The sequence below is a fragment of the Accipiter gentilis genome, chromosome 26, assembly GCF_929443795.1.
Source record: "Accipiter gentilis chromosome 26, bAccGen1.1, whole genome shotgun sequence".
Lineage (NCBI taxonomy): Eukaryota > Metazoa > Chordata > Aves > Accipitriformes > Accipitridae > Astur > Astur gentilis.
Genome location: NC_064905.1, coordinates 15,961,100 through 15,982,674, shown reverse-complemented (window position 1 = coordinate 15,982,674; position 21,575 = coordinate 15,961,100). Strand labels below are relative to the sequence as shown.

General features: G+C 44.1%; 1 protein-coding gene and 1 long non-coding RNA gene across 2 annotated transcripts in view; one reads left to right on the top strand and one right to left on the bottom strand.

The window, feature by feature from the left end:
• The window catches only part of GLRA1 (glycine receptor alpha 1), a 62,925-nt gene extending 45,503 nt beyond the window's left edge, over positions 1–17,422 (bottom strand). Inside the window, exons 1-2 of the mRNA XM_049829240.1 lie at positions 16,524–17,422; positions 865–995 (exon numbers count right to left, since the gene is read on the bottom strand). Coding sequence (XP_049685197.1) covers positions 865–995; positions 16,524–16,579 — 187 coding nt within the window. The 5' untranslated portion in view covers positions 16,580–17,422. The remainder of the gene's footprint in view (positions 1–864; positions 996–16,523) is intronic.
• Positions 17,423–17,946: 524 nt separating this feature from the next.
• The window catches only part of LOC126050833 (uncharacterized), a 141,422-nt gene continuing 137,793 nt past the window's right edge, over positions 17,947–21,575 (top strand). The window contains exon 1 of the long non-coding RNA XR_007509662.1: positions 17,947–17,996. This is a non-coding gene — a long non-coding RNA (uncharacterized LOC126050833). The remainder of the gene's footprint in view (positions 17,997–21,575) is intronic.

Here is a 21,575-nt window from a genome sequence, read left to right as displayed (position 1 = left end):
TATGATAGCATTGCCAGTGACTCTCTGGGGGGAGGAGGAGGAATTGGTAGTAGGAAACAAAAGAAATGAATGAAATGAGCATTGAAGAGGGCTGAACAGTGGCTGAGAGGGGGCAGGTCCCACCTTATCTCTGGGTGTGATTCAGGGGCAAATAGCTCTGGGAAAAGTGAGCTCAGTTAAAAAGAAAACAAACAAAAAAGCCCCACAAAAAAAACCAAACCCAAACCCCACCCTTGTTAGAAGAGGTGTTTTGAGGAGCAAAGAAAGAGGTTTTGTTGCCTCTCCCAGGGCCTGCACCAATGCTGCTTGGCTGCCAGTGAATATTGGGTGAACTGGGGAAATTGGGTGTGAACTGGTGCTGCGTTGGGCACTAACTTAAAAGCCCCTTTACTAGGGGGGACAGTGGTGGGTCAGAGCTGCCCCTGGCATCTTGCTGAATTCCTCTGGAGCTGATGGGAGAGACTCCTCTCGGCTTCAGTGGGTGTAAGGGGGGAGCATTGTCCACTATTAGAAGGTGCTGTGGGCAGTGACTTAAGGGGAAAGGAAAGTTGAGGGTTTTTTCCTAATCTGCAAGATGTTCAGCTCCCTGCCAGTCACTGCTTGGTTTGGCAGGTTCCCCGATCCCTATATTGAAGTTTTTCCTGCATGTAAAGTTGTTACAAGGTTGTTCCCCTTCTGAGTGGAAGTCGGATGCCTTTCCAGACATCTACAAGGGATCAATGTGCCAAATCTCTTATCATAGATATTTCATATGAACCTAAAGATTGTTCATGTTCCATATACAATTAGGGAGGCATTCATGAGGATTGCATGCAGTTTTCAGTCCCAAAAAGAAATAAAGCCACAAAGCAGGGGTTTGCATACCTTTAAAATTTGGCCTGATCCTGGCATCGTATCCTGAAGTTCGCCCCATCAACTTATCCAAGAAATCGGAAGGAGACATGGGTTTGGGGGCAGATCGTGCTGCTGCTTCAGCTTCTTTGGAGGCCGCCAGGCTGTGCGAGTAGAAAGAAAGAGGGTGTTTTGGTGTACATCCCATGCTGCTGGGGAGGGTTTGGGGTCCAGAAACAGAGCAGTCAGCATCTCATTCCTGCTGTGAGGCAGGATGGGTACCCATGTGAATTCCTAATGAGGCTGGTCTCTGCTAATTTGTTTGCCCAGCCCAAACATCTCTGAATACAGAATCCCAGCTGCCACCAAAGTAGAAGAGAGATGATGAGTGGAGAAAATCCTTTTGTGAGTTTAGGTATAGCTCCTTGGCATGCCACTAAATTATAAATGTGAACTCTGGCACTGAGCTCCACAGGTAAAATACACTCTGAGATTAGCCTTGGGCAGCAATTACGGCTTAATTACATGGCAAATAGCAAGGAGCATATTTGGTACTCTGACAGTCTAATTTTCCAGAAGGCAGGTAGGATCAGAGCAATCTGGAATTCAAGGCTTAAATGAGCATCATGTGATTGTATAGCTCCTGCAGGGCCTTTGGGACTGTAGGAGATGGATGTATTTTTGCTTCCAGCTTGCTGGTCAGTCCAGCATTTGCTATTGGTACCTGCAATGCAGGGGTCTGAGTTCAATACAGCAACGCAGCCTGTGGATGGAGAGGTGTCTGGAGTGTGATCCTGAAATGATACTCCTGTTGGGTTGAGGATGAAAGGAAATGAAGGCTTTTGGGAACCTGTTTGGCCTCTGGGGCAGAAAGAGCGAAATTACCAATTTATCTGTAGAAGATGAAAATCTAAGGCTGGCAATGTGCATTCTGACCCTATGGGAGTCTACAAGATCTGCAGGGTGATGATTTGAGCTTACGAAGTCTCTGTTGCCATCTACGTGGCAACAAGTGACCCCTGGTACTAGGTGCTCATTCTCAACTTTGCAGGAAGGTTTGATTTCCAACATAGGAATAGACACCATTTGGTTCCTTCCCTATCGTTATATGGCTTCTGCTTGAACACAGACCTGTTGCCAGGTTGAAAGTATGGTGTAAAATTGCCTAGACTGGCACAAAAACCCCAAACCCCATAGGTGACATGCAACGAGCTTAGGGCAAGAGCTGTGTCTGCCTGTGGGTTCAGATGCCTGATGCTGATTAACACCTACAGCCTGTATTGCAATGCAAATGTATAATAAGCCAAAGCAAGCTGTTCAGGAGGAAGTGAGGCTCATTGCTTCACCATTTGCAAAACTCCTGACTTTTAAAAAGTACCAAGGCTCTGTGGGAACTGTGAGAAGCCACTGTGGCAGAGCAGCTGAGAGGTCTAAGCATGTTCACAACAGACACAAGATATTTAGCTACATGTGTCCTCTCAGATGACACCATGGAGTCCTCTTTCAGCATGAGGATCTCGCCTTGGGAAGTTTTGCATTTCTTGTATCAAGAAACTTTGCAGTAAACAAACCTGCTGTTGTTCAGAAAAGTAGTGCTAAGGACTGACACAAGATCTATCAGGAAGAATTTGGAGATGGTTACTATGCATGGCATTAATGTGACCCTGCCCTCAAAGACCTGTTCATACAATGCAAGTTTGAGCTGAGACTCCAAAACCACAAATGTTATCTTGTCAAGAGCATTTTGATCCACCAGGTTCCCTGGGACTTTAAAAATGGGTGGGATTCAAAAGGGCTTGGGTACCATAATTTCAAAATCGGGAGTCTGTAGTAACCTGTATTGCCTTGACTTTCTTCTCTAGTGTTAGCAGTGATGGCTTGCCAAGCCTTGGTTTTGAATCCTGCAAACTCACAACTGCAGTGTGGCTGCTTTTGCAGGCTGCAACTGTATTAGCATTCTCTGATCACTAGACTTTTAACTGTTAAAAATTGTTTACTTTCTGAAGTAAAGAGGGGAGATAAATTCCAGATCACTTCCAGTGAGAGTCTAAAACTAGGATTTTGTTCACCCTTTATATATTCACAATCTGCTCCCACACCGGACTTTATCTGAACTAGCTGATGCACACCCATGCTTGGAGGTGCTCTGACAAGGTATGGATCTAGATTCTACTATAGCCACGTGCCATTTCTTGCCTTGTCTCCGCCTCTGCTCCAAGAAACTATGCAAAGCCAAACCAGTATGTTTCAGGGGTAAATGGGGTTGTGGAATGGGTGATGTTTTTTAATTTATTTTTCTTTTTTGGTAGAAGGAATACAACAGGGTGCAATTGATTTGCAAACTCAGAAGAAAAAAGCTGGGAGTGGGAGGACAATCAATACTGGGCTCGACTACTGCATTCCGAGAGAATGTCTGCATGGCAATGAGTTGAGAGAAGATTTCAATTAAGCAGCAAATGACTTTGGTAACCAAAGACTCCTGCCACTTCAGCAGCAAGATGCCAGATAGTGCAATACACTGATTTCTTCTCATTAACTGTAGACTGGAAGAAGTATATGGAAGTGGAGAAGTGGGGGGTAGGGGGGGTAGAGGCAATACAAATCTAATAAGCTTTAAGTGCAAAAAGATAATTAGAGACTGCAATTCCCCTGGCATTCATTTAAAAAAAAAAAAAAAGAGGTGAAAAAGCACAGAAGCTGGTGCTCAGCTTTCCTGTAAATTCAGGGTGAAAGCCTGCGCTGAATATGTTCACTCCCCTTCCAAATGAATGAGTCTGCTGGTATTTCTTGGGTGCCATTTTCTGATTCTTTCTGCATCAAAGTTGCAAGTAAATTAATTTCAAGGGCTCAGTTTCTACATGGAAGTATATGTTTAGATAAATGAATCCCACAAGCATCTGGGAGAGGACTGCTCTGTCACAGCCCCACTGCTTTCTGCAGCTTCATACCCAACCCTATGAGCAGTTTCTGTGAGCACCTCTGGGGATGTGCTGAAACTGTCAGATCTGGTTTCATGCCTCCTGGTATGTGTTTTAGAAGCTCTGTTTGGCTGCTGTGTGGTGTTACCCAGGTGATCTAGGAATGATGAATTCTGAGTTTCTTCCAGTTTCTATTTGGTTACTAAATGTTTTCCTAAAATGAGCTGGTAACAACTTCCCCCCCTAGATTTGAGAAGAAAAGGCAAGAAAGCAGGGGATGAGGGAAGAGCAAAGCCTTTCCAGCAGCAGGCTCTATGGGCAGCAGGCAGATGTCTACTCCCTGATCTCCTCAGAAGTAGTAGTAGAAAACACCTGTGGGAGCTACAGAGGCTGACCCCCCCCATGCACACACTTTGGAGGGATGGATTGCATCTAACACAACCCTGAAATGTTCACTCAAGTTGTGACAACTGGGCTTTGTTATAGTAGTTTAGCTTCGACAGCACCCGAAAAAGCTATTGGCTTCTGCTATCTTCCAGGTCTGTCTTGACCAGTTCTGTGTGCGCTGCCTTAGGAGCTTTCTGGGATTTTCTCCATCCTTTAATTCTTACAGAAGCATCCTTGAAAGTCCCATGGGACTATTCATCTCCTGGCCCAGCGGAGATGGGGAGAAGGAAATTGCCAAGTGATTTGAAAATTATTGATGATAGAAGAGAATTGGAAACTTGGGGTGGGTTGTTGTGTTGTTCAGAGAGAAAATTCATTCTCTGAATAAACAAAAGGAGGGAAAACATGTAACAAAAACACTGAGCATGTAGCTTGCCTCGGTGCAAGAATGTTGTCTGAGCCGAGAGCATCTTGGTGCATTTTAATAGCAGACAGACAGCAGCTTATCTTATTTATGCTGGTGTAATCCCTAGCGGATCTGGCTGAGAAAGTGCCATCAGGCAATCATCACAGCAACAACAATGGAAAGGATCCCTTCAAAGGTTGATGAACTAGCACAATCTCTTGTGATATTAATGCTGGCGTGTAAGCAGACACCACCAAACCCCTGGGAAGTCCAGCCCACGAGCAGGTATGTGAAGGTGAAAGCTGGCGGAGATGAACAGCCCAGCTACTCAGAATTGCATTCCTTAAAATGGAGCAGTTGGGCTTTGCAGGACACCTATTACTGGTTTCACCCAGCCTATACAGGCACTGTTTGCTCTGTCTGCGTTATTTTCAGCTAAACAGATGATATATTCTTTTAAGAAGTTATTTGGTTTAGAAAGGGGCTCTTCTGCAGTCTGGATGTACCAGTTTACTTGGTTCCCTGTTCCCCAGTTGGCTGTTTCCTCATCCTCCCTCCATTTGTATGGCCCTTGTGCAATAATTTCATGCTTTTTTTTTTTGGCTGTGCCTATGGTTGTCCATCTAATTAAGTCCAACATCACAAACTGCCCTGTTCTGGTTGAACGCTGATACTGAGAAATATCAATTTTTTTTCTTTGTGAAGAGGAGAGATGAAGGAATTTAATTAGCATGGGGCTTCTATTCCCCTGTCAAATAATTTAATTGTTAATCATTAATTCTGAGGGTAAAAAATGTCTGGCAGCAGAAACGCAAACTGTTGCAAAACAAGTGTTTGCAGAGGAAATATCTCCCTGCAAATTGTGGAAGGCTCAGGTCTCTGTGAAGGTAAACTGGTGCAACATCAGTGGCTCCAGAGAACAGCACTGGGTTTATTCTTCTGGTTGGGCTCTCTGCAGGTTGGGGAAATAGAAGCTAGCTGATCGCTTACCCTGGTTCAGTGCTGCTCAGCAAAGGTTTCTAAAGTGGTTTGTTTATTTTGAAACGCAATGCAAGCCAGAAATCTTGGCAGGGATGTGTTGGGAGTAGCGTTCAGGTGAGCTGGCTCACACATTTGTCCTTCAAATGTGATGTTTTCTGTAAGTAGGCATCCCAGGGGAGAGGAATACGCATCAGGTCTTTGAGGCAGGCTGAGGTGACCAGTATAACTGTTTCTCCCATTACCTTCAAAATGAGGCTAGGACAGCGTGAGGTCTTGGGGACACAGGAGAATTGATGAGCTTAGTTTTATTGACTCCAGCAGGCTCTGAGCAGCATAATCGCAAAGAGAACATCAGACGGTTGGGCACAGAAAGGCATCGTGCTGTCAATGATTAACTAGCATTACCCATGGCAGCTCTCCCCCCGCTGTTCCCAAACTATCTCCCTGGTCCCCGAGACAGTGCCTCTTGGGCACAGAAGCCCCTGAGCAGAGACTGGAGCTCAGCAGAGCCCTACCTGTGTTCAGCCTCAGCTGATGCTGGGGCTGCCCGTCTCCATCTTGTCCTCAGCAGCTGGAGAGAGGGAGGAAGGACAGAGGAGAGATTTTTTTTTTCTGGTGAAAAGGAAAATGGGCAGCCCTAAACTCTGTACCCAGACTGTTATTTCTGACTGCATGTCAAAATGTTATCTGGAGGGAAATGCTGCCAGACGCTGGCCTGGGAAGGCTTGGCAGAGACTGCAAGCAGACTTTTTTTTTAATGATTAGATTTACTATCAAAATGAATAGCACAATCAATATGGATACGCAATTCAATTAAAAAGGATGAAACTCGTTGTCTGCATGTTTTTCTCTGTCACGTTGTCTGAATTCCTGGCCTGTAGACGTGGACAGGATAAGAGTGGAGGTGTGTGGGGAGAAGAGAGCCCTGATGCTATGGTTTTGGCCTGCCATGGTGCAGAGTAGCAGGAGCTCTGAGTGTTACAGATGTGCTGGTTGCACAGTACTGATTGCAATCCATGTGGTCATGCTCGACTGCTAGTAATGATAGTCCCTGCAGTATGGATGTGGGGCGTGCTACAGGGGTGAATTTGCAAGGCTAATTCTCAGAGGTGGGGAGGAAATTTGGACTTGGTTGTTTTCTTAATTCAGCTGAGAGCTTGTGCAACAGAGGTGTAAAGCAGACCTGGATGTTGGAACAGGATAGGAAAATAGCCGGGTATGGCGAGACTGGTGAAATATGGAGTTTGAAAACCTGTGAGGAGAAGACTTCACTCTGACAAAGAAATGGGCTATAAGCTGTTATTTATCCCTATTCATGGCAGGAGGAGGGGGATGGGAAAAAAAGTAGGCTTGTTAAATGTTGCTGTGTCTGTCTTGGACGGTTGTGCTCTGCTGTGAGCTGTTTAAACCAATTTTAGCTTTTGCACCAGAAGTAACTGCATTGCAGTAGTCACAGGATGTAATCAGTTAAAGTTTTAACCCAAAGGATTCCAAGACACCCTCAAAGACCCTGTACAACACCTTACCACTGGTCCCCATGGCTGTACAGGAGGAGAGGAGCTGGGAGGCACTTCTCCATGGGCCTCAGGGAATTACCCCCCTGTGATCATTCCCATCCAGGGAAAGCTGCAACAACTTTACTGGAGTGAGAAAAATCTCATCTTCAGACTGCAGCATTCTGGTGTCTCTGCGTTCCACTGCCATGTTCCTGCAGCCCATGGCTCCTCCGCCATATGGCAAAACACCCTGTCCAGAACTATAAAACATCCCAATTACACTGATTAACTCTATGGAAAGACACCAGCACTTGGAACAATTGCTGACGCTGCCTGGACAGAGCAATAAGAAAATAATAAATTACTAGACAATCAGCTGGGGGGTGGGTAGGGCGAAATCTGCATGTTGCATATAGTTGAGATGGGAAGAGCACAGGGAGACCAACAAATTGCATGGGAGTAGTGCTCAGTTGCATACAAGGTCCCTGCTTTTACAAGGACTGTTGTTCAAACTCTCATATGTTGCGTGGTCACTCTTGCTTATTGCGTATTAAATGAAAAGTGTGTGTTAAAGTCAGTTTTGAGCCACAGGCATTCTCTCTACAGACATTCTCAACTAATTGCTCTTCCAGAAGCGTCTACAGCTCTTGGAGCACAAGTAGAGACTTTCTGGAGATGTACGATCCTAAGCCACTGAGACAGGTTTGAAAACATAATTCAAACAACGGAAAAGCACAAGTCAATGCTCAGGATTTAATCACTTGTGAACTAAATCCAGCAAACACCAGCATTGACTCTTACATGTGCATATACTGAAGGATTTAAAAAAAAGTTATAATTGTGTTTTTCATTGGAAAAAAATCCTTGCAAAGACAAAAGCAGGTGTCTAGCTTCACACACACTGAATATTCCCTTTAAAGTCAGGGGGGCTAGTCAGATATTTAAAGTTATGCATAAACAGCCTTCCTGAATGCAGTAAATAAAGGGGGAAAATGTCTTTACAAGACAAGGCTTCATATTCTAGGTAACAATATTCTCTTCACTGATGTGCTCTTGATTTAGCGTTTGGACGGAGAGCTGGGGTGGGAACCTCAATTGACGTCAGAAGGTTTTAGATCACAGACCAGACAAGTGTCAGAGAATTACAAGAAATCGTGGATGCTCTTCTATCTATAGCTCTGCAGTCGCACTATCAGTCGTGTTTTCATCAGTTCAAATAACTTACTACGGCAGCTTTTTAAAAATTAGTTTTAGTTTAGGGATTTATGCTGCTTGTTAAGGTTGGATAAGAATATTGTAACTGCTTTTTTCTTTTTTTTTTGATAAATCAGAGGTAGTATGAATAGAATTCTTTTAAAAGAGATATAACGTGCACTGCAGAGTGGTGGTGGGGTTTATCTTCCGAAACTTTTTGCTTTGAAATGCCTCCTGAGCTGACATGCATAACCTCCCTACAAAATTGTGGGTCCCACAGTAAAACTGGGGCTCTCCAATGTGTGTGTGTTGTACTGTGTAAGATGAGTTGCATGATGAGAGTGCTCATTTTGATATTTTCTGATAGAATTAGTTGTCATTGCAACGCAAATACCCTGCTCGGAGATGAATGTTCCTTCTGTGCTGTCTGTGATTCCTGGTGTAATTTATCAGTTTATTCATGAGCTGTAATGAAATGTAACTTCTGGAATGAATGGCTAAGCTCTGGGTCCCCTGCCCAGAAGGGCTCTTCTCCCCACTGCGGCTGCCCTCTGACTTTGGTTTCTTCATCTCCCTGACAAAAAAAAAAAAAAAGCCAACATCTTTTCAACCCTGGCAGTGCTGCAGGGCCTGCGTTGGTGCAGGAGAGCAGGTTATGTTTGATGAGGCTTGGTCTCTGTCAGCCACGCTGCTGGGAGATGATTTCTAAGCCTGTAGCTCTGTGTCAGGGTGTGATGGATAGGGCTGGAAGCTGGAGGATGCTTGTGATTCTCAGGCACACGGGGTGGCAGGAGAGGTGGGATGCACGCATTTTGGTTTGTAAATCAGATCTTGGGAGCTCTGCTGCAGGAAAAAAAAAAAATCTGCGTGTGTAGATATGCCAGGAACTGTTGCCCTGCTCAGCAGTGCTTCCAGAAGGTAAAAGCACTGGGAGTGAACAAAGAGACAAGACTGTAAAGATACCCCACAAAAAGTCACTTTTTTTTGTCCACAGCCTGTCTTTGCAGTTCTTACAAGACAAGAAAAGGCTGCCTCACCCAGCAATTTGGAGCATCTTGCTTCCCTACTCCTAAGTGTGGTAATACACGTGGTGTGCAGATCCTGCTGTGCTGTGGGACTCGGCCCATCTTGCACAGGGGCTCTTGGCACTAGCAGGGACATCTGGAGCTAAGGAGTTTTTTAAAGGGTGCTGACAACAGCTGACCCTTCTATGCTTTCAGGTTTTATACCTCCACCATAAGAGAGGGGAGGAGGGGCCTGTGCTTTGTACAAAGCATCTTTTTACTTGCATCATCTGAAATAATAAGAAAAAAAAATCCAAAGGAAATCGGGTAAAGGTGAGAAGTCATGAATTTTGTTGGATTTTCTGCACGATTCCTGGCTCAGCTGCATTTTGCTGGTAAACTAGATGCACGCAAAAGTGGTCCGATCTACCATTGATCCCACTTCTGTTGCTATTTATTGATTTGTGTGTTTACTCCAGCCCTGCTGGGGCTGGGAGACAGGATCTGCATTCTGGGCAAGCGGTCCTAGGGGCAGGCATTGCTGGCAGGGCAGGCGTGGGGGGGTAGCTGCTGTCAGCAGCCTTGGTCTGAAGGCAACGTGTGCGATGATTGATTGCACTGCAAGCCCAGCTGTTCCATGCATGTGACACTCCTTGTCTTGGCCACCTCTTGATAGTTTTTTCCCTCTTCACCCACCCTGCAATGAGGCATTGATAAAAACAAGAGAGTTCCCTGGCTGTTTGCTAAGGCATTTGGGGTTTTTGTCTTTTTATTTCTCCCTTTCCTAGTGGGCTGTGAGCCACAGTGGAAGGGTGAAGAGGGAGAAATCAAAAGGAAAGCAGGTGCAAAAGTGTGTTCTTTTGTCTTCCCCTCCCTCTCAAAATCCAAATTTTGTGGGGTTTGGTAAATTAAGATTTCTCCTGCTTTTCTCAGCTGGCACTTAGATTCAACAGAGATGTATTTACAGGATGCCAACTGTGTCTATGTACCAGCCAGATGTGGTACAGTCCCCAAATCAGTAGCTTACCACGGTGCATTATATGGATGAAATAATTGTCTGCATAATGGGGAGCGCTCAGCGCGTGTAAATGACGGGTGCATCTGTCTCTCTCTATTTCTGTTCTCTGCAGGCCCTCTCTGTGCTCTGGCCTTACCAAGGGGACAAAAGCTGTATTTCTGTTTGTTTTTAATTTTTTCAGTTTCTGTGCATCAGTCTTTTGAAGTATCAGGAGAGATTTAGGAGTAGCACCAGTGGGATCAAAGCATGCAGATCTCCGGGACCAGATCAGCTAGGGCATATCAGCAGTTTCCCAAGAGGTTAAGGGGACTACATAATTTTGCACCAACTGATCATCTTAACTGAGAAATACCAATGCAAACCACCTCTCCTCGAGGGAAATGGTTTCTCTTGTCTGGCCCTGGAAGTGCAAATGTAAATTGTTTGGATACTTTGGGGGAAGGGTGAGAGAAACAAAGAAATGGTGAATTTTGTTTTGTTTTATTTTACTTTTGCCTCTAAGGGGAACTGACCTGCTGAATTGGCAATATTTTTTTTTGCAATGCAAAAGTGGCTCTTTTCTGGGCTGTGCAAGTAGGTCTAGAAGTCAGAAGCCAAGACAGCCTAGTGTTGAGTTGTCTGATTATGGCTGCTAGTGATCCTTCTGGTGCCTTGCGCTGGAGCAGCAGGAAGAATTCCTGCTTCTCTTGCTCCTTCCTTTTTGCTTGGAATGACAATTTTTTGTCGATCAAAAAATCAAATCAAACCATGGAGAGAAGGGTATGCTGGAATGACATTTTTAGCATGTGAAAGAATATGATGAGCCATTTCTCTTAGGTGTGAGGTACACAAGTGTAACTATACTTCATAAGAATAGAAATCATTGTGCTTTTGGTGATAGATAAAAGTTAAATGAGAGTATGCAAGGTAACGACAGCACAAGGGTAATTTACTGGAAATAACAGAACCCCGATTTAATGTGCCACAACACTGAGAGCCAATACAGGCAAATAAAACAGATAGAAGTCAAAATGCATTATCAGCCTATCTGTTGTCTTAATACTAGTCACTCTGGGATTCTCAGAAAAGCTCCAGGTTATAGAAAATGAGCAAGTGAAACTCTGTTAGTAGTTTTAGATGATTTGACATATTTAAAGGTTGTGGATTTGATTTGGATGTTGTGAATTTTAAAGCATGATTTATTTTTAAAAACCTTGTCTTTCATCAATACCTAAATAGCAGTTATATCCATTAGGTGGTCTGACATCTTGTTCTCAATACTGAAATTTCGTGAGCCCTTTTAACCTGCACGCTCAGATGAAATGAGAACAGACTTCTTTGCTGGTTTTCTATCACAGATAAATGATCAGTGGTTAGTGCTGGGATAATAAAGTAATTTAATTTTGGACATTGATTAACATCTTAATTCAGATGCTGGGATCCTTTTCTATCCAGGTCAGCTCATGAGGATTTGGTGAGATGAATTTCATAAGCCAACAAGGAAAGTGTTTGCCCAAGACTGGGGAGACTCCAGCGTGCTGTTGCATACAAGTGCTTTCCTTTTTGACTTGAATCACTTGGTCAGTAGCAGAATGAACTTTTTAGCCTTTAGTCTGTGCTATTAAATCAGAGACACTTAAAACAGAGTCAGAGGGTCCTTTGGTGCTGACTTGCTTCATACATAAGGGTCTCCAACACCACCGTCATGGGAGAAGAGGAATAAGGGGAGACCAAATTCCCATGCCTAAATTCTTGTTCTTGAAGGAAGTATCTGTAGACAATTCATATGACGTCATGCCATTACATGTAAGGGCAGGATCCTACCATTCCCTCCACATATTGATCTCTTTCCAGAAGCAGCTCCCTTCAGGGATTTGAACAGTAAATCTGTGTTCTGCCAGTGGGACTTACTGCAGTATAGGTTAATGTTCAGTGGGAGTCAAGTTGGACAGCCAGTCTATATAACCCAAACTCTGCATAGCAGCAGTGCCTCAGAGATGAAAGATATTTTATTAGTGCATGTGAGAAACGGCAACATTTTTTGCAATGTTTTTGTTAAGCAAGGTGATTATCTATGGTTTTCCTGCTCCTTCCCCCACCCATAATGGGGGGAAATGTTTTTTTTTTGCCCAGGCATTTGTAGACCCTTTCTTTTGTTCTGATCTATCCAAAGAGCAGGTCTGCAGTCATTCAAGGCAGCTCTTTAGAGAGGAAGGTTAAGATTAGACTGTGTTAGAAAATGTTTTACGTACTTCATGTTGATTTGTTTTCATTGCTTAGAATGCAAGTGAATTGTTATGGGTGGTTGGAAGTGTGTAACAAAGTCCCTGCAGAAGGCAGGGTCCCAAATGTTTTGGGCTTCTACAGGGATGACACCAAATTACTCTTTCTTTGTGGAACGATTTATAAGGGTTTCTAGGTAGAATTGTTTACCTCATTGCATTTTCAAACCTTGAATATGTAACACTTTTATCAGGGTCTCTAATGGGGCTATTACAGGTTGCAAAGCAAAGAAGTTGGAGTGTCCTTAAAGTGATCTTGTCCAAGCCTTTGCAACATCATTTTTATTTTGTGGAGGAGCTGACAGACTCAGCAGAGGCACAACAGGTCATAAGGCACAACTTCTAGTAGATTTTAGTTAGTGTGAGGAAAATACTCTTTAACTACTGAGAATATCTGCTACATTGCTTAGCTTGTGGCTCTGGAAGCCTCTGGTTAGCACTTCATTCACAGGTACCTCTGTAATGTTATCTAGCACTGCAGAGCTATAGCAGAAGGTTTGGAGATAACATGCACATTACTCTCCTTTTCCTTCCCCTGCCTTTTATTTTCTTGTATTTTCAAGAGGCCAAAATCAGCAGCAATCCAATCACCTACTGTACTTGTCAAGACTGTTTTAGGAAAAAAGCGCCTGTCTTTCCACAAAGTTAAGAGGCATCATATTCACGATGGCATCTTATTGTTTTAAAAACTGGAATTGAAGAGCTCTGTTACTGACAGAAGAAAATATAATAATGCCAGTTAGAGCAATCCAAAAAGGTCTGCGGCTGGCAGCAACTTTTAGCCTGTGAATCACTTGGAGCAGTAGCCTTGAATCACTCCCGCTAGCTGACAGATTGCTGTTCAGAAGGGGCCAACTCAGATCTTGATTCAGTGAAGGTCATGCTACTGATTCCTGATATACAGAAATGCAATTAGGACAAGGATCAGGCCCGCATGACTTCAAAGCCTCACAGGACAGTGTCCAGTTGTGTAAGGTGCCAGTTCTAGGCTATCAATCTTATCTCCTAACTTGTATAAGGTGCATTCCTACCACTAGGCTCATGCAGTGGTGTTTCTGGACCACTACAGCTATTAAAAAGTGATGGTAAAACAGAGAGTCCAGGCAAGATCATCATAGGGTAGGGGTAGCTTTTTGTTCTGCATTAAGGAATGCACAGCTGAACCAGGGAATGAACATGCAGTGTATGTAGCTAGACTTTGGGATAATGTTTGTATATGTCTCCACAGATATAAGCAGGACATCTGGAAGTCCCTGCGTAAATATTGTCCAATCTATTTTTATTTTCAAGAAATAGCATTTTGCCTTACATAGATATGTGTAAGGAAAGGTTGGTCAAGCAGCCTGCCTGTCAGGAGACTGTCCCCCACCCCAGTCCAGTTTCCATCCCTGCCTCTATCCAGGTTCTCAGTAAATGTCTTAGTCACAGCTAAGTGACTGCAGTCCGAGAAGGCAGGTAGCAAAATGGGAAATGCTCTTCCATAAAGAAAGGCATGTCAGAATAAGCCGCTTATCGCAAATTCCTTCTAAAACACCCCAACTGTAACAGAAACAAATATCATATTGGCAATACCATAATGTTTGCATTCACACACCAGCTGTTACTCTTTCCCACAGGGTCTTGTTTTTTAAAAGGCTGATGAAGGACATATTTGTTAAGCAACAGATCTAGTCTGATTTCCTATATTGGCTGTATCAAATTTTCCTTTAGGACTTGGATTTTTTCTTTATTTTTGTGGTGTATGTGCTAACATAGAATGGATTCTCTTTCCAGAATATTTTTGACAGGCTGACAATTAAGTGTGGTACACTCTGTAATTTAAAGCAATGCATACTTCTATCGTGGATTATTGGATTATCAGCTTGTGGGTTTTTAAACACTATGTATGACTGAGTGCAGGAGTAATTGGCACACTAAATTTATGAATGACTGTTAATGAATAAACTTCTTTCACTGAAACTGAAATAGCAAAGCTATTCCTGGACCAGAAAGGCTGGTAGATTTTTGGCCTGTAGCAAATTGAACACATAACACAATGCGGGAGAAAAAAAGAAAAACATTGCTTAGAGTCAGTTCTGAGCAGGAATTACTGAATTTTCTTCTTGTTTGGAAAATGATTGCAGTATATAAAACAATTTGGTTTCAACATCTCCCTGTAATTGAATTAAAGCATTTTCAGATTTTCTGAAATTGTTAATTTCAGGAAAACTAGACTTCCAGAAATACTTTTTGTATGCAATATGACATAATCATATATAGCACATATGTATATAGTTTATAACATTTATTACATTAGAACCTGAAGGGACTGGTTTACTAATGTTTTGAATGCCCAGGGCTTCAATTGATGTGCTGAGAATCTGTAAGTGCTCACATGTGTTGTGTGATGCATAAGTGTGCATCATAGAACAGGATCAGCAAGACAAGTATGTATCACTTTCACTCGTTCAGGCAGTTCAGAGGAGACCCAGACAGATGCTTTAATGCCAGGGCCATAGGAAACTCAAGCCCAGAAATGTGCTTTTTTAAAAAAAAATTTTCCTTTTGCCTTCTAGCTTATTTACGGACAATATTCCAGAGCATTTATGTATTGCTTAATCTTGTTTATTTAATCTCTCTGCTTCAACACTAAAGAGTTTTTTTGCACATACATATGCTTCCTGTTGTCCACCCCACTGTATTGTGCAGTGCTGCTATACACTTGTGACTAAATATGATGAGAAAGGATGGTTCTGAAGTACTGAGTGTTGTGCATTGCTTTTCAGATATTGGTGATTTTAGTTATTTCTAGAACTTCTTTCCTGGTTTGCCTAACAGATAAACATTGAATGCTTTGAGTTCATATTACAATCTTGCTGTCTGATTTTTCTGTAGAATTACAGAAAAAATGGGAATATCCCAATTTTTATGCCTGGAAAGCTGTTAGTGTTCAAAAAGGAGAGAGACCTCTAGCTATTGAAGTCTGGCCAGTATTAGCAGGTCTGCTACTGTGATTCATAAAATAAGTATTACACCAGTGATGTATATGTAAATAATATCTGTTCTTTCACATTAAACTTTAAGAAGGGACTTTGGTAAAATAAAGAAATGCAGAAGTAAGAGCTGTGCAACTGAAATGAAGTCTAAGATTGATGAGCAAGTTCAGGACATGAAAGAAGGGTTTTTTTCTCAATTGCTTATATCTGGCGTGTATCACTTGCTGAAGCAACCTGCATTATTCATGCAAATACAGAAGAGCTTCCACCTTCCAATATTATTTTTTGTCCACTTAATAAAAGCACTGCAAGGAGAGATGGACCAGAAACAATTCTTTAAGGCTAAAACTGTTTCTTCTCCTACCTTAGCCTTAATGAGAAACTGAACACATCTAAAGCAGAGACGAAATACAGCTAGGTGATAACAGATATAATTGCAAAAAGCTCCCCGCATCCCCTTTGGCTTTCACTTAGATTCTGCAAGGGGAGGGATGGATGTTGAAAACAACATGAAAGAAAAAAGTTGGGAAGGAAGGAGGTTATTTCTTTGCTTTCAGTGACTTTAGACATAGCAAGCTGAGGAGATAGGGTGAGCCCTCCTTGAAAAGGAGTCCCACGATTGCTCAAGATAACATAGCTAAGCAGTGAAAGCATCCCACGGAACTCACCTTAACCTGCAATTTGAGGATGGGGAGGGGGCTCGGTAGGAATATTTACCCGGGCAAATTCAAGTGCAGCATTCCCAGCCGCCACTAGTTGTCACTTTGCAACCAGCCGGGGTCGGTGTTTTCAGCACTGCGGTTAGCGAGATTGCGGTGCTAATTAAACGGAGTAACTCCCAAAGCCGCGGAAAGTCCCGAGCCCCGAGGCTGTGCGATAGCCAGTCTCGGAGAACCGAGAGGAGGCGAAAAGGCAGCTCGAGAGAGGCGGAACGCCGCTGTCCTAAGGCTGAGGCTGTGCTAGGGGCCGTGCCCCGAGCTCGGGGTGGGCACGGCGGTCCAGCCCGGCAGTGCCCGGTGCGCACACGCTCCTCCCGTAAAGCCGAGCCTTACCTGAAGAAAACGATTGTCTCCCACACGTAGACTCCGAGCGCGTTGACGTTGCACATTTTTCCAGCTCTCGCTGTGGTGGTTTTTTTTTTTGTACTCCGTGAGGGGTGGGCCGGTGGGGTTGGCCAATAAAGTAACCCGGCACTCGGGGAGAATGGGTAGGGGAAGCGAGCCACCCCTCCCGAGGCAGGCTGGCCAGGGGGAAGGCCGGGAGGGCTCCGGTCAGCACCCTGGACAGCGTCTGGCGGGCGGCTCCGGTCAGCACCCTGGACAGCGTCTGGCGGGCGGCTCCGGTCAGCACCCTGGACAGCGGCGGTGCGCGGCGCTCCGCGGGCGCCTGCGGAGCGGCCGGCGGCTCCGCTCCGGCGCTGCCTTGGCTCGTCCCTCCTCTCCGCCTGTGCCCCCGCCACCGCCACTGCAGTGGTGCTGGGGGCCGGAGGACCAGGCTTCCCGCACCGAAATCTCCCTTCAGCGGGATCTCGCTCCGGACATCAGGCTGGCGAGAGGGGGAGACGCAGGGGGTGTAGGTTTGCCATCAGGGTGGTGGGGGTAAGATGGGAGGGGGGAGGGGGGGACGACTCTCAACAACCCGGGGCTTTAATCTCCGCTGCTAGCCAGGGTGTCTTCCTAATTACATCCACAGGAATTTGTCAGTGTGGAGCTGTGCTGCAGTCCCGGTTGTGTTGCTTTCTTGCCCGTCGCTTGGCTGCTGTTGATCCCTGCTTCCTGGGCTATTTTCCTCCCGGATAAGTTATTGCTGCTGTAGGGAAGGTGTCCCATTGCTCAGGGCTAGAGCGGAGGGGAACGAAGGGGAAGTTTCTTGGGAAGCACTCCCATTGTGCTCAGAAAGAAAGTGGCTCAGTGTCCTCCTAATGCATCTCATTTCCCCTCTGCCCTCTCTCCCCTGCTAGGACTCGCCAGATCTTGGGAGTTTCTTGCTGCATTAATTTACTAAACTAAAAAAAAAAAAAAGAAAGAAAGAAAAAAAGAAAAGGAGGGGGAGGTAGAGAAGAGGGAAGGCAGAGGGGAGGGGGCAACTCAGCCTCTCCACCATCCCAAGGCCCTCCTCTTAGCTGTGCTCATTGGTCTCGAGGCTGAAAAAACTACTCTAGGACGTGGTTGGATAAACGCATGTTGTTCAGCAGAAGCTGTTAACCTTTAAAGCGCTGATACGTTTTGGTTTATTTCATTTTTTTTTAACCTGAATTGCTGTCTTTTTAAGAAGTCTCTGAAATCGTCTCCCTTGACAGGGCAAGCGTAACGTGCCTTAAGTCTCCATCTCGTGGAAGATCTGCTTGGCTAACAGTTGCTATGTGTTGCTGTTGGCTTTTAAGGAACATCTCTGTGTTGGTTTTTTTTTTTTAGTGTGGTTTGGTGTTTTTTTTCTCTTTGTTTTATTTGATTATTTTTTTCCCCTTTTGTATTTGGTTTTGCAAAGAGGTTTGGCAAACACCAGAGCCATCAAGGCCAGGGCAGGTAAGGAGCATTTGGCAGTTTCTTATTGCAGCTCCAGCTGTGCTCGCAGGGTGCCGAGTGTGGTGGTCGGGGCGGGGAGGAATGGGCTCCTTAGCCACTTTGTCAGTGTGTCAGTCTGCTCGGCTTTTCAACTTCTGAAAATTGAAATTAAAACTTAGCTGTCCTAAATAATCTAGGATTTCTTTCTTCTCTCTTGTCCCGGTGTAATGGGATATTTCTTTAAGTTCTGTTTTGTTTACTTGTCCTGTGCTTTGCACCCACCCCACCTCCCAAGCAAAGAAAGAGTCACTTTTAACCCCTTTTTAGCTGCTTTTAATCTGTTCAAAGACTCATCCCATCCCACGTTGGAAGGGTGGAGGTGAAATGGACTGCTTGCTCCACCACTACTGTAGCCCCCCAGGCTAGTAAATAACCAAGTTTTTCTTTTCACTTTAGGTTGTATCTCAAATACTTTACCATACTAAAATTCACCTGATCTTTTTGATGTCCTCTTTTCATTTGTTTTAAAGCATTGTGTTTACTTAGTTCAGCAGACAGAAATATCCTTTGGGTTATCATTTAAAATAAAAAAAAAAAAGGAAGAAAGACCTGCTTGGCTTCTAGCCATTGATACAGAAGGAGTTTAATCTGATTTACCCCAGCTACTGGGTCTCAATGTCTAGCTAGATTAACAACAGGCTCTGATTTCAACTCACAGAGATTCCTGGGGACACGATTCCATGCAGCGTTTCCTGCCTGCTGCTTGCTGGCTTCTTGCTGTACTTTCTCTCCTGATATTTATCCCCACATGGATGAGCCTCTGTCACTGTGCTTTTCCAGTCCCCACTGTGCTGCCAGACCAGAGGAGGAGCTCCAAACTGGGAGTGTTAACAGGACCCGCACAGCAGGAGAGAAATTATGCTTCCCTGCATTTTTACTGGGAAGCAGGACAAAGAGCAGGAGGCAGAATCATCTCTTGGCATCTGTGGGTTGAATCTAGAGGCTAGTCAGGCTTCTGGTTCCCTTAGAAATAGGCTCTGTAAGAGAGGTATGATTGTCTCGTGATTCCCTCCCCCCCCCCCCCCCCCCCCTTGGTTGTAACTTTGATCTTCTTTATACCAAAGGAATCTGGACTTGTCTCCTTTTGTCCTCACTTGCTCTCCTTGCACTACCTTGGGTTAGGGAAGCAGGGTGGCTGTGCATAAGATCAAGAAAGCACATAAATCTGGGTGTATATAACACAAAGAAGCTTCACAGCTATTCCTGTTGAGGGGTCTCAAAACTGCTTTTCCCAGGGGAAGAACTTATCTGCTTTGCTGTCATCTGTCCTGGTGGTGATGGTGACTGAGTGATTTGTGTGGGCCCAGGGACTCTTCTGCTGGTATTCAAACATTTCTTCTTGCTGGAAATAAATAGGAGCATTATTTGCTTTGGCATTTGGGGAAACAGAGGCAAAATGAGATTGCAACAGATGTTTGGAGCAGGTCTAGGCATCAAGATGATTTAGACCAGGGAGTAAAATCAAAAGAAATGTGAATTTAAGGGATGCGAGTTTTGCATGTCTTATCAGTGTGTTGCTATGAAAAGGAATGTAGTCTATCTATTCTGGATAAAACTTTCCTTGTACCTTTTTTCCTTTTTTTTTTTTTTGGGGGGGGGGGGGCGGGGGGGGGAGGTTAGGGGTGGGGAGGCTGGAAGTATTTGACTCTAGACTGTATACTCTTGTATCTCCTCCTGGTGCCAAGGCAGTTGGTACTTGCTTGCCTTGGTACAGTGCCCTGCATGTGCTACTTGCATGTGTCAGATCTTGGTCAGGGTGGCTCCAGATCCTTGGAGTTCCCAACCTCTGATTTAACCCAGATGATTCAAGACACAGCCAACCAATCCCCACTAAAACCTATCTATAGGGATACCTGTGGTGAAGTTACCCATATTAGTTCTGTACAATGCCTGGTTTCTAGTTTCCTCTTGCTTTCCAAGAAGCTAAGGGTAGATAAACTGGAAATCATGTCTAAAGATCTAATAATGGCTGGAAGTCAATTTTATCACCGTTACTGTAAGTAACCCTTGTCATCAGGTACTGGTTGGTAGGACTCTTCTCCCTGGATCTGTCCTGGCTTGCTCTTAGATTGGGTTTTAGCTCTGCTAGGTTTTGCTGCAGTGCTTTGTGATTTTTGGGGGGAGGGTTTACTTGCCAGCTCTCTTATTTTTCAAAGCAGAGACCAAGTGGTTTTGAAAGGCATTTGTATTTCTCTGGTGGCACTTGTACAAATGACAGAGTTGAAGATAACTTATCATGATGTCAAATGAGGCTCTTAAAATTATAATTACCTGCTGTGTGTTCACCTTGTTTTTATTAGTTTGTTTCAAAGTGGATGAGTCTTGCAAAACTCGCTCTAGGTGAAATTGTCTGGGAAGCTTCTGTGTTGTCTTCTTTCTTGGCTGTGAGTGATAGATTCTGTTCAGCATAAGACACCACAAAGATGGTTATTGCAGGGTAACTGCTGGAGTAGTATAAGATGTCTTATAATTTAAGAGGTCAGTATTTACATCTAAACTTTCAGGAGCAGGTCAATATTTTAAAAGTTGCGGCTGACAGTTGAACATCACTGGCACAACAACCAACAGGTGGGACTGAATTGTGTGCAGTTCTAGGCTTGCCTTGATGGAAAGGAAGTTGCTGGGGCTGTAGGATTTGGGCTGAGGACACTTGTTCTATGACAGAGAGCTACATCTTGACTCTGTCTTATCATGATAATGTCATTACTGTCTTTACTGCAGGTGAATTTGATTTTTATCCTTCTTTATGGCTGAGGACTCTGTAATGACTCAGTCCAGCCAGTGCAGCTGGTGTTTTTTTCTGTTTCTTGCCACTTGCTCTTTAGTGTTTTAGATAGATGGATAACTGGTTTTCTTTTTTTTTTTTTTTTTCCTCCCCCCACCCCAGGCATCACTGGCTTTTGATGTGTTCTATATAAGATATTACTGTAATGAAGAATGGGTGATTAGGTGGCTGGTGGGATAAGATGCAGCTGTGGAGTGAGATAAAGAGAGGGATATGACAAAGAATTTGTGAAATAACACTTTTCCATTGGGGTCTCTGGGCATGAGGACTAACAAAGTTAGGAAGTGAGTCTTGTCAAGGCAGTGAGGATTATGACCTTGAAGGGTATCTGCAAGCTATGACTGTTCAAGGAGCTGCAGTTACGTGTTGCTGGGTAGACAGTTGTACCCCTAGCGCTGAAACATGGAACTGCCACAACATCCCCTGAAAGCCAAAGACACATAGACTGAACAAAGGGATGAGTTGAAGTCATGGTTAATTGTACAAGGCAATTCTGCAAGATATCGTCTCCTGGCCTCTCTTCTCTCCCAAAAGCTCAGTCACCATGTCTGAGGCTTTCCAAATTCTATTATTCATAGAGTGGCAGGTAATAAATAGCAAAGAATAACATTAGTGATGTTTGTTTATTAATTACTAGCCAAAGGCTGGATGTGATCCAGAACAGAGTTACTGAAATGCACCTATAACCATAAGTCTCTGTTTCAATATGTCTTCTCTTGATTCCTTGTACAGTAGGAGCAGATGAGGCCTTTTGG